At 36.4% G+C, this 13,038-nt stretch overlaps 1 protein-coding gene across 2 annotated transcripts; it reads left to right on the forward strand.

The window, feature by feature from the left end:
• The first annotated feature begins 144 nt into the window (after window positions 1-144).
• Window positions 145-12,543, forward strand: LOC113634921 (V-set and immunoglobulin domain-containing protein 10-like 2). Of its 2 annotated transcripts, XM_027134114.2 has the most exons (16): window positions 145-416; window positions 1,498-1,773; window positions 2,356-2,613; window positions 3,852-4,112; window positions 4,221-4,514; window positions 4,624-4,935; window positions 5,020-5,301; window positions 5,620-5,895; window positions 6,252-6,509; window positions 6,585-6,845; window positions 6,942-7,235; window positions 8,865-9,170; window positions 10,035-10,157; window positions 11,581-11,605; window positions 11,756-11,850; window positions 11,915-12,543. In XM_027134114.2, exons 1-16 carry the CDS (start codon window positions 206-208, stop codon window positions 11,986-11,988), a joined length of 3,606 nt encoding a protein of 1,201 aa, XP_026989915.2. In that variant the 5' UTR covers window positions 145-205; the 3' UTR covers window positions 11,989-12,543. The 2 variants fall into 2 exon arrangements, with proteins under 2 accessions (XP_026989915.2, XP_047661728.1); XM_047805772.1 differs by having other exon boundaries at window positions 11,756-12,543.
• Window positions 12,544-13,038: the final 495 nt, after the last annotated feature.

Below are 13,038 nucleotides of genomic sequence, written 5' to 3' on the forward strand. Positions count from 1 at the left end.
CAAGTATCCAGTGAATGTATGCTTTTAGTGGAGGCTTTTACCTTCTAGTGGAGACCATCAAACACACATCTAAACGCCTTTTCAAAAAATGGAGTAACAAACATTTATTTTAGTCATTTATGCTGTGATGTACCTTACAGTTCCTGTGTCCAATCCCCACATTCGTTTGAGTGACTCCTCAGCAGTTGAAGGCTCATCATTTTGGATGCGATGTGATCTGGAGAATGGCACAGAACCCATTCACTACATCTGGGAACAGGAGAAGCTAAGTGGGCAGGTCAGCATACTGGCTGAGAGCAACAGCAGTCTGATCACCATTACCTCAGTTAATCGCAATCACACGGGATGGTTCAGATGCCAGGCCAGGAATGAGGTCAATCAGGAGCGCAGTAACCAGGTCTGGCTAGACATCTTATGTAAGTGAGGGCTTTTTGACTTATTTAAATATCTTGCTTTCTATCCATATATGTAGGAGTACTTGTATACCTGCTAATTTATGCAGCTATTCCATCAGTCAATTGTGTGGCAGCAGCACAAAGCATAAAATCATGCAGATGCAGGTCAAGAGCTTCGGTTAATGTCCACATCAAACATGAATTTGGGGACAAAGGTTGGATCACTTTAACTGTGGTATGTTTGTTAGTGCCAGATGTCCTGGTTTGAGCATGTAATGAAACTGCTGATCGCCTGGGAATTTCAGACAAAACAGTCACAACAGTTTACACAGAATGGGGCAAAAAACTATAAAACACCCTGTGTGGAGTGTCTGCAGACTGCTCATGAGAGAGATTAGAGGTGAATGACCAGACAGACGCAGACAGAAAGGATAATATAACTCAGTGAATCCAAATGTGGAAGTGGAACCAAGTCTCTGCTGTTGGATCTCATCCCCCCAAGGTTTGATAGTTTGAGTAGGTTGAGATGCTTTTCTGATTAACATAGAGATAAAGAGTAATTGTTGAGTTATGATATCCTTCTGGCCAGCTCAAACAAACCTGGCCTTACCTCTGACCTTGCTTATCAACAAGGCATTTAATCCACAGAATTTGTTTGTTTGTTTGTTTTCATATAAAACATGCACAATATAATTATATCAATATTTATTACATTTTAACATTTTAAAGTGCTATCTATCTATCTATCTATCTATCTATCTATCTATCTATCTATCTATCTATCTATCTATCTATCTATCTATCTATCTATCTATCTATCTATCTATTATTATTATTATTATTATTATTATTATTATTATTATTATTATTATTATTATTATTATTATTATTATTATTATTATTATCCCCTGTGCCATTTAACCAAAAAGCAGCATTTATTGTATTATATGTGCAAAATCAATAGTTCCAGATTAGCTTTCTGTCCTTTACTCATTTTGGAAGCATTTCATACAACTATTAATTTTATGAGCTGAAGTATTTCTTTCCACATATTATTATATTATTATTTATAATAATAATATAATGGAACCATTCTGTTTAGATGGCCCTGACATGCCACAGATCAATGCTTCTAGCTATTCAGTAACAGAGGGAGGCTATTCAGCACTGGAAAAAGGAAACATCTCCCTCAATTGTCAAGCCACTTCTAAACCTCTTAGCCAGTATGTCTGGTTCTACAACAACTCAGAGATCTACTCTGGACCACAGCTTGCAATCACCAACATCCTGCGTGTGCATGCAGGAAACTACACCTGTCTGGCCAAGAACACTTATATCAACAACCATGCACAGAAAACTATCACTCTCACCATCTACTGTGAGTGCTAATACACACCACTGATATGGGCTGATTGGACTCAATAAATAAACAAAAGTATTAACACTCCAGGGCAACAGCTTGTTAGAAAAGAACATATAATAATTCTGTTTCAAAATGAAATACTTGGCTATAAATTGAAATGATTAGATTTTCCCATTCTTCTCGAAAAGGCATAATGATTTATTCATAGTGTATTTTATGAAGAACATCTAGCAAGGTCATTATCGATCCTTTCTAATGCTTAAAATATCTGTTAACATATGTAAACTTTTTAATTGCTGAAAGTTTCCAGAAATTTTAGTTTAAATATGTCTCCACATTTGTTAGATATTACAAGAAGATTAGTGCTGTTATTCTCTTTAGAGAGGATTAACCTTAAACAAACAGTGGTGTGCCAATATTTTTGAAACAAGCTTAAAAATACACTCACTGAAAAAATATGATATTTAATATGGCTTTAATATGTGTTAGAATTTAATAAAAAATGTAAATAAAAAAAGTAATATGTGTTAAAGTACAGTGTATGTGTAATTTTGATCATTAAACGAAGGGTGACAATTACTATTCTTCTTTCTACAGATCCACCAGATGGTGTTCCTTCATGTTCTATATTTTCAACAAACAACTACACTGATCTGGCTCTCTTCTGCTCCTGGGAAGGGGGTTACCCTCCAGCTACCCTCAACTGGAGTCCATATGTGAATGGACAGAACTCACCGGGCATTTCTAATGTCACTCGGATTCAGCCAGGAGCTGAGCTGGCTAACAACTCTGTATTCACCTGCTATGGCTCACATGTTACACTTAACAGCACCCGAACTTGCAGCACCAGGGCATGTAAGTATTGTACAAATTGCACAATTCAGTGTCGCTTAATTATTAGAATTAGCAGAGTTTAGCATTATTAGAATTATCAGAGTTATTTATATTAATATTTGTAATTATTTAAAATGGAAAGTTTTATTTATTGACCAGGTTTAAAAGCCTGAATTGTTTTACTTAGGTGTGTAAATACTCTTAACATTACTTTCAAAGGCTTTCTAATGACACTACTGCTGCCTGGAAACAGTTATATTTAAAATTTACTGTATATGGCTTCTATATTACTCTATAAACGCAGAGTAAAAATATTTTTGCAATGCAAATGCTACATTTATCAGTGTCATGACTGAGATTTCTTAGTGTATATTTTGCACTAATTCTGGAATAAATCCTAATATAAAAAAATCAAACTATGAGACATATATAATATAGAGTATATAATATTGTAAGGTTAGGAAATGACAAACATCCTAAAACTCTTTTATGCGAGATGTGAACTTTATCCTTGTGAAAATAATGTATTGGTGAACTCAACGGAAAAGGAATGAAAAGTTCCATATCCACAAAGAATAACAATTTCTAAACAACAGGAAAACAATAATGAGATGTTTATAGTACAGGAACACAATGCAGCTTCTGTACTTGTCTATTGCATTGTTTTATTATATCTGCATCTGTATCTGTGTTCTAATACATACATACATACACATACATACATACATACATACATACATACATACATACATACATACATACATACATACATACATACATACATACATACATACATACATACATACATACATACATACAAAAGTACATGTATATGAACCCTAATAATACATATCCATAAAAACACTAGAAAATACATTAAAAATGCCAGCAACAGTCTAGTTCATAGTTGGTTTCAACTAGAGATGTGCACAGGACAGGGTTTTCACACATACTGTAGTTAGTTCTACTTTCAAAAGTATAGACAAACCACTACAATTTTGAACACGCAGTTACTCAGCATGCTGTATGAAAATATTTATTTAAAAAAATCTTATTTGGCTTGTGTATCAATTATGTGTTGTGAATATTAGTGTGGAAATATATATCTAGTTATTGTTCAATTAACAGAGCCTATATATAAAATTTACTCATCAGGGTTTTTAAATCTTTCCCCATCTGGAAATTTTTAGATTTTTAATAGTTTTTTCTTTCTATATCAATCTACAGTAGTATTCACAAATATTCTGTGGTTACTTTAGGGCTGCCGTATGGAGATCCTCAGTGTTCTGCCAATTCCAGCTTTAATAATGAGTACCTGATATTGGCCTGCTCGTGGGAGGGGGGTGTCCCTCGGACCTTGGTGTGGTGGGCTTCAAGTTCGGGAGACATACAGGGTTTACCCGAGGAGAACTCCAACATCCTGGTCCTGCGGTCAAGTGCCACTTACAATGGCAAAACCTTTGTGTGTCATGCTAAACATCCACTGATTAAAGAGAGCAAAAAATGTGTAGTAATACTAGGTATGTACCACTCAAAAATGTTCAAGCAGTAAAATATTGATCAATATCTTAATATTTTCAATATTACTACTCTTAGAAGAGATTCTACACCACACTTCTTTCTTACAGAAAGGCCAGTCTTGATACCTCAGCAGAGTGTGGTTTCTGTTTTTGAGGGCAATGATATTCAGCTCACATGCATATTGAGTAAAACCTACCCTCCAGTCACAAAGATTGTGTGGTACAATAACTTAAAGCAGAATGTGATTGAAAAACCCAAGAAGTACATTGTTCAGCATGCTGGAACATGGACCAGTCTGACTGTACAGGAGACAGACCGCAAGGTGGACAGTGGCCAGTACTGGTGTTCTGCTTCCAATGCTCTTGGAGGAATGGAGATTTCCATTTTACTGCTAGTGATGAGTGAGTTCACAAAACCTTAAATGTAAATTCATTTCATGTATAGTAATATAAGGAACTTTTAATGTCAGTGGGATGATCATTGGTGCATTTCAATTCCTTCCTGATTAAGGGTATCCGACACCTCCCAATGTGACCATCAGTAAGATCATATACAGTGGGCGTCAGAGGACAATTGTCAACGTGGAGTGGTTGGTTCAGGCATATGGTGATGTCACTGGGTTTTTCATTGAGCAGCGAAAGCTCACTGTTCCTTTCGAGAGAAGTGACATTGTCCCTGTCTGGGAGAAAGTCACTGAAAATCTGGAACCTAGCACTCGAAGCTACCAGATCACAAATCTTGAACCCAGTACCATGTATGCATTCCGTGTAACACCGGTCAATCGTCGTACTATTGGATATTCTTCTGAGATCAAGAGCCCAGGTGAGAACTGATATTTTCACTTGAAACTGGTTTTAGGTCTAACAACCGAAAATCTGTAAATCTGTAGATTTCACCATTTTTCAGTGTCTTCACCTGTGTCCAAACCCTACATCCTGGTGAGTGACCCATCACCTGAGGAAGGAGCATCATTATGGATGTACTGTACTCTGAATGATGGAACAGATCCCATACAGTACACATGGGAGCATGAGAGCCGCAGTGGACAGGTCACCATTTTAGCTGAGAGCAGCAGTAGTTTAATTAACATCACCTTGATTACACGCAATCACACAGGCTGGTTCAGATGCCTGGCAAAGAATGAGGTTAATCAGCAGCACAGTGACCGACTCTGGGTAGACGTCATATGTGAGTGGGAGCTGCACTGGTTTCACAATTTGTAATGCTAATATTATTATTTGCAGATAATTATATCTTCTTTAAATCAAACTTGATTTACTTCCCAGAATTATTTAAATGGTTTAACAGCAACCCGAGTGAAAACTTATGCTATCAATGAATGCAACTGTTTTAAATTTGTAAACTCTACTGATTCCTCTTCACTATTATGTTTTAGTTTGTATAGATTCATTATATATAATACCATTTAATGTTGGAACAATACAAATTGTGGAAAAGTTCAATACTTTTATGAGCCACTGATAAAATGGTGGGTTTCTCTGATAGTTGGACCAGACCTGCCACAGATTGATGTAACACCCTACTCAGTAACAAATCGAGGATACTCAGCTCTGGAAAATGAGACTGTTTCCCTCTTATGTCAAGCTTCATCCAACCCTCCCAGTATGTACGTCTGGTTCTACAACAACTCCCAGGTTTACACTGGACCACAGCTCACTTTCACTAAAATCCTTCGAATCCACACAGGCTACTATGCCTGTCTGGCCCAGAACACTTACCTGAACACCCGCTCCAAGAAAACCATCACTCTCATCGTCTACTGTGAGTTTTTTACAGGCTTTTACTTTCATGTCTGTTATCTTTATCTACTCTTTGTTCTAGGCTTTGTATCATATATATCTCTGTGACTTGACGTTTCTAAAGCTTCTTATCTAGTATCAGTATAAACTGTAGATTATAAATACTTTGTTTTGTCTCTAAACTGTCTAGTTAGAGTTATGGATCCAATTGTTCCAATAAAAGAAGTTATTTCTCACATTTATCAATCCATTAAATTGTTTATTAAAAAGGTTTGACTAACAGTATCTCTGACTTCATATTTCCCTTTTATTTATTTGTCAAAATCTTAAAAACAGGTCCTGTGTTCAAGCCATAGACATAATCTTTTGTTTCCTCAGATCCACCAGAGGGAAGTCCATCTTGTTCTGTTCTCCCAGTGAACAACTACACTGACCTAGCTCTGTCCTGTTCATGGAAGGGAGGTTATCCTTCACCCACTCTGAACTGGAGTCCATATGTAAATGGAGACAACAGAGAGGAAATTACTGACATCACTTGGATTCAATCAGGGCCTGAGACAGCTAACAACTCTGTATTCACCTGCTATGGCTCACATATTGCGCTAAATGTTGCCCAAACCTGTGTCACTAGAACTTGTGAGTATGTTATATGATATGTTTCTCACTGATCTGCCAGAACTTAGAATTTACTACAAATATCTTGTTTTTCAGGGTTGCCATATGGAGAACCCAAGTGTTCTGCATATGCGACACGTAATAACGAGCTCCTGATGCTGTCCTGTGCCTGGGAGGGCGGTTTGCCTCGGGCTCTACTGTGGTGGACTTCTAGTTCGGGAGACATGCAGGGAACATCTGAGGACAACTCTAACATGTTGGTCCAGCGTTCCAGTGCCATCTACAGTGGCAAAGCATTTGTTTGTCATGCCAAACATCCATTAGTTAAAGAGAGCAAGCAGTGTGTGCTAAAGTTAGGTAAGGATCATGTATAATCAATTCTGGCATTTATTATGGTCTTTTCCCTATAGATTTTTGCTTTGTTAACTGTTAAACAATATGTATCCTTTACAGAGGCACCAGTGTTGATGACTCAACGCAGTGTGGTTTCAGTGTATGAAGGCAATGATGTCCAGCTCACCTGCATCCTGAGTAAAAACTACCCAGCGGTCACAAAGATCACATGGTATAATAACTTAAAGCAGAACGTTGGTGAGACACCAAATAAATATGTCCTCGAGCAAGCTGCCGCCTGGTTGAACCTAACTGTAAGAGAAACAGACAGCAAGGTGGACAGTGGACAGTACTGGTGTTCGGCTGCTAATGCTATCGGAGGAGCAGAGATTCCTGTCTTGCTCCTAGTAATGAGTAAGTACGCTGAGGGTGTTTGTTCAGGCCTATTAATGCCTTATGAACTCTCCATTTATGAAATATGCTTTGAAATAGTGAGAAACTGAACAAAGTATAAGTGAATTTAATGACTGATAAGAATGTTGAGAGTGTAGTTTCTACAAGCAGTTAACATATAAGGCACTTGACTTCCATGCTTGTTTTCATGGGCGTTGACCTGATTGGGTATTAATGCTTAAAGGTGAATTGCTTAATTTCACTCATTGCCTTCATGAAAGTTGAAAATAATAGCACATGACAATAATATGCAGTATATCTAGCTTACAGCTGAAAGTAAGCTGTAAACTGAACCATTTCTTATCACTGGGGTGGTATGCTCATGCATAGAACAGTTTTCTTCTTCTGTATCTTTAGTATGTATCTTTTATCTAGACAGCTACTTAGATTGTCCCCCTCAAGCTTTAAAGTTATAGTCCAATTATGTGCCTTAAATCTTTTTAATGGTACACTAGATCCACTTTTCTAGATGAAAGATACATATTAAAGGTAAAAAATAAAAATAAAAAAAGGTGTACGAACCCAAGGTCAAGAAAATTGATAGAGATAAATACAGATTATTACCCATTTTTCTCAGTGTGATGAAACATTAGTGTAATAAATTGCATTTTTTATTATTTGTTGGTCTAAGCCTTTGATGTACTAGTGTCTTTCTGATCATAATATATACTCCAATAATCAGATGTAATCTGGGAATATCATATTAGATTGAACTGACAGATAAAAATATTTAATATCTGCATAAAAATGTCTTTTGTTCTTTTTAATGCATGTAAAGAAACATTTTCTGCTTGGTATGCACCTCTTTCTTTCTGCACATTTGGTAAATCAGTATTAGATTGTTCCACACAGTCATCAAATGAAATTAAATAAAGCAGTTAATATTCACGAAGTAATAAAAAATGAAAGAGCTCATGTAACTGATTAAGTAATTTGAAAGATTACATTACTCATTAAATTTTAGTCATGCCATTTGTAATCAATACCAAGCAGCAATTCTGAACAAGAATAAGAACAATAACAAGAAGGGGGGCACGGTGGCTTAGTGGTTAGCACGTTCGCCTCACACCTCCAGGGTTGGGGGTTCGATTCCCGCCTCCGCTTTGTGTGTGTGGAGTTTGCATGTTCTCCCCGTGCCTCGGGGGTTTCCTCCATGTACTCCGGTTTCCTCCCCCGGTCCAAAGGCAAGCATGGTAGGTTGATTGGCATCTCTGGAAAAATTGTCTGTAGTGTGTGAGTGTGTGTATGCTCTGCGATGGGTTGGAACTCCATCCAGGGTGTATCCTGCCTTGATGCCCATTGACCCCTGAGCACAGGCTACTCGTGACCCGAAAAGTTTGGATAAAGCGGTAGAAAATGAATGAATGAATGAAAAATAACAAGAGCAATGGAGATAAAAGCATTCAAAATAATGATTCATTCACACAAATTCATTTAATAAGCATGTGTTTGTTCTATTCTCTGTTATTGACAGATTCAAATGTTAGTCCTACTTCCTACCCTTTCCTACACTAGTAACTATAGTAAATCATAGGACAGGGTGTGCAAGTACAATGTTAAACAAAACTAATATCTAATATCTTGATTCAGGATACCCAATGCCTCCAAACGTGACCATCAGTAAGATCGCATACAGCAGCCAGCAGAGGACAGATGTCATGTTGGAGTGGTTGGTCCAGAATAATGGAGACCTCACAGGGTTCTTTATTGAGCGTCAGAGTCTCCGTGTAGGCAAGAGTGATGTTGTTCCTGTCTGGCAGAAAGTGGTAGTAGATCTGAGTCCAATCATACGGAGCTTTAAGATCACCAATCTGGATCCAAGTGGGAAATATGCATTCCGTGTGACTGCTGTCAATCACAGAACCACTGGACATCCATCAGAGGTCAAGAGCCCAGGTGAGACCAGTATTCTAATGTTTAGCTAAATAAATTTCATAAATTGAACTTTATGTGTTTCATCTTGAGTCTGTATACAGAATAAAATCTAAAATAATATTCAACACTCTGCATAAGTATTCAGCCATGACCTTTTCCACATTTTGTTCACGAATATAATTGAACAAAAAACATCCAAGGCTCCACAGGCTGTTCAAACTTTCTATTAGACCCAAACTCAGAATGATGCTTTTCTAGGAACTTTTCTTCAGACTGGTTTTGATAGCTTTTTGGTCTTCATAATGCTATTTGGTTAGGTATGCTCTGTAACAAACTCTGGGGCCTTCCAGAATCATGTTTATTTACTGGTTATTGAGATCATGTGACCCATTTATTGAAAGCTAAAACTACAGTGAATATTTCAAAGGAGTTAATGTACGTGAGTAGCAAGGTATTTAGTCAAAATTGTAGGAACACACCTGCACTGTACTGTAAGTTTCAAATAAATATTTTAAAGATTTCACTGTAAGTACTTTTACACTATTTTATGCATTTTTATGGGTTAAACATTTTCCCAGGCCTTTGGAAGATTTTCTTCAAGTCAGATTCCAGCTCTTTTTTTTTTAAGAATCTTGGCTCGCAGTTGCTTTGCTGTGGTGAGGACAGACTGCTACACTAAATTCCATAAGAACATTATTTAAGCTGAATGTAAGAGTAATAGTAATACATCTGCCAAGAGTCATTCACAACAGAATGTAATTTATGAAAACAATTGAATTGCATTATAATGACCAAGTCAAAGCTTATACTTAAAGCCATTAAACTGAAACTACATTGGAGAACTATAATTGCCAATTTTCAGCAAATGTCTATGTTGTCTTCCAGCAAACCCACGCTTTCAAGCTTATTCTGCTGTTATTGGAGCAGCAATTGGGGGGATGCTTCTGGCAACATTATCTACAGTTCTTCTCTTCATTTTTGTGCTGCGGAATCGTAACAACAGTCCTCGTGAGTGCCCCACTGTGATACTGCAGCCATGTTTAATTCTTAAATCAGATTGGTCAGAAGGTGTTGATTGATTTCTGTAATCGCAGCTCTGACACTATATCTGGTTGCAAGGTACCGTATATATATGTTCTTTAAGGAGATGCTTATTTAATATCTAAGGGAAGGAGCAGCAGCAGCTTGTGGACATAGATTTCATTGGGGCAAGACAGCATTAATAATGTTAACAGGCTATCACTAATTTGTTACTACTACAGGATAAAATTGAGCCATTTTTGTACCATGACTATATAATAGACAGTTGAGAATTGTGAACATTCAATCATCCAGCATCAAGTCTTCCAGGTCATTCTGAGCAGTTTTAGACATACTTATTTTGGACTGTGTTTGATACAGTGTGTGCGAGGTACAAAATTTCCAGCTTAAAATCCAGTAGAAACTGGCCAAACAAATTCAGCCATTGGAAAATGGAGACACATTTTTCTTCTTTTTTCTCAGCCTCTGTGTGGGAAACAGATCACCATGCTGTACACACATTTCTGATGTATGGACATTATCCACTACATTTACGTTTCCTAATCTTCTTAACGTATGATATTTTATTGTAGAAATGGTTCTGTATTCCATAGACACATTTTCACATTTCTTTTGTTTGTGTAATGCATTCAACCCATCTCATTCTGATTACTTAACAAGCTCTTGGAGGCTGCAGAGTATTTTTAGCCAAAAACCATGAGATTGGCAGCCTCTCATTACTGCTGCAGCTTGATTCCTGCCCCCATGGGCCTCTATTAGTATTGTTACAATTCCCATATTTGAACATTTGTGAAATACTAAACCTAATTCTAATTTGGTGAAATAATATCCTAATAATAGTGTTGTGTGGCACAGTGATTCACAGTTGCACAACATCTTGAAAGGCAACCTAATCAACAGAACCTCTATACACGAGCCACTCCAGTGTAAGTGCTTTGTAACAGTCAGCAAATTTCCCATCCTTGAAAAATATACAGAGAAACTTGCACATCCAGGTTTCTCAGTAGTATTACAAGTTGTTGTTGTTGTTGTTGTTGTTTTTTTTTGGGGGGGGGGATTAACTTCAAGAAAAAAAGAGGTACTGGTGCAGAAAGAATTGTTTATAGCTGTTACTGTTTATACATTACTGTATCTATACACAGATAAAAACTATGTTGTGTCTTTGATAAATACAAAAACCCATTGGCATTTGATTGTGGTGCAAGAGGAATAAAACACTTCAGCATGTGAAGTTATGGGAAACTAATTAACTTCAGGATGAAACAGTAACTCTGCTTCACATCAGGCTGCATCCCATCACCTTGCTTTTCTTATAACATGTCATCTTGTGTTTTATTCCTTTCATATAATATATCTTCCAACATTAATATTGGTCTCTGTGTTTGTACAGGTCTTCACAACATGATATTTGGCAGGTAAGTAATGACCTTCACATGTTTTTTCAAATTGATATGCTATTATGCAACCTGTCTAGACAAAAGCAGTGTGTCTGTAACATCAAAAAGAATAAGAGCTGTACGTTTATTAATGTAGAATACTTCAATAGATTGACTTTGGTTTTGAAGGTATAACAGCCAGTCCAGAGAAAATATCAACCTCCCAGAGGATGAGGTTGTCAGAGGAGCAGAAGAGGAAGGAGGCAGAGGACAGACAAAGCCAGGTACGTTTATCATAATTTCTTTACTCTTTAGAATTCCTAATTTAATAATTCTCACCTTTTTCAGGAACATCGCTGGCCCAGCCAAGATCTGCCTCAATGTTCAGCACATCTTCCCCTGACAACAAACAGGCAAAATAAAAAAAATTATATTTATTAAAAACTAACCAAATCTTCAGTCTTTTAATGTAACTGACAATGAAACCCCCCAAAATGCAAAACCCCATTAAATTTTCTGTTTAAAGTGCTTTATGACATTTTTTATACAATCCTTGCTTAAAGTTGAAAATGTTTAAAATGTATTTTATACTACAACTTTAAGGTTTTGTTGGAGCTTTAATAACTCACAAGTGAATTATAATGTGCTTAACTAATTAGAATGCTTCTCAGGTTTTCATCCTAATAATCCCAGGGAGTTTCTCCTTACCATCGTTGCCTCTAGCTTGCTCATTAGGGATTAAAATTAAAATTTGAAACTTTATAGTTTGCTTCTGAAATATTGTAAAATAAAATTGTTTCTTTTATATAATTGAAAAGCTACTTTGAAACAATGTCCACTGTTAAAAGTACTATACAAATAAAATTCAACTGAATGGAATTTAATGTTAAATGACTACATATACTGTACTGTACCACACATAAAATCTGATTATTCAGAAAGTGCTCATTTTCTGTAGCAAGAGCTGCAATTTATAGTTTTTTTGGTAGAATCACAAGCTGCACTTTTATATTATTAGCTTCTAGAGAGTGAAACAAGTGTCTGCTGAATTGAACAACTGTATTTAACTGCTTTAACATATGATAACAGGAACTAACTTGTTTCATGGATGTTCCACAATATTAAATATAACTATAATTAGATTAAACCCTTAATTTGTCACTCTTTAATAAATAAAGACTTGTGGGAAAAGAGGAATAAAACACTCTGGGGCATGCTGTCATTGGAAAGGAATCAAATTCAGGGTGATAATGATAGGTTGGAAAATACTTTGTGGCACAGTAACCCTTTATTTATTGTTTAGCAGCACACAGCAAATGTTTTAACTAATTATTTACTATAACTAACTAACATTAACTAACTATAATTTAAAGTATTTAAAAGACAGACGGACGGACGGACGGACAGACAGACAGACATATAGATAGATAGATAGATAGATAGATAGATAGATAGATAGATAGATAGATAGA

Source organism: Tachysurus fulvidraco, chromosome 21, assembly GCF_022655615.1.
Source record: "Tachysurus fulvidraco isolate hzauxx_2018 chromosome 21, HZAU_PFXX_2.0, whole genome shotgun sequence".
Classification (NCBI taxonomy): domain Eukaryota; kingdom Metazoa; phylum Chordata; class Actinopteri; order Siluriformes; family Bagridae; genus Tachysurus; species Tachysurus fulvidraco.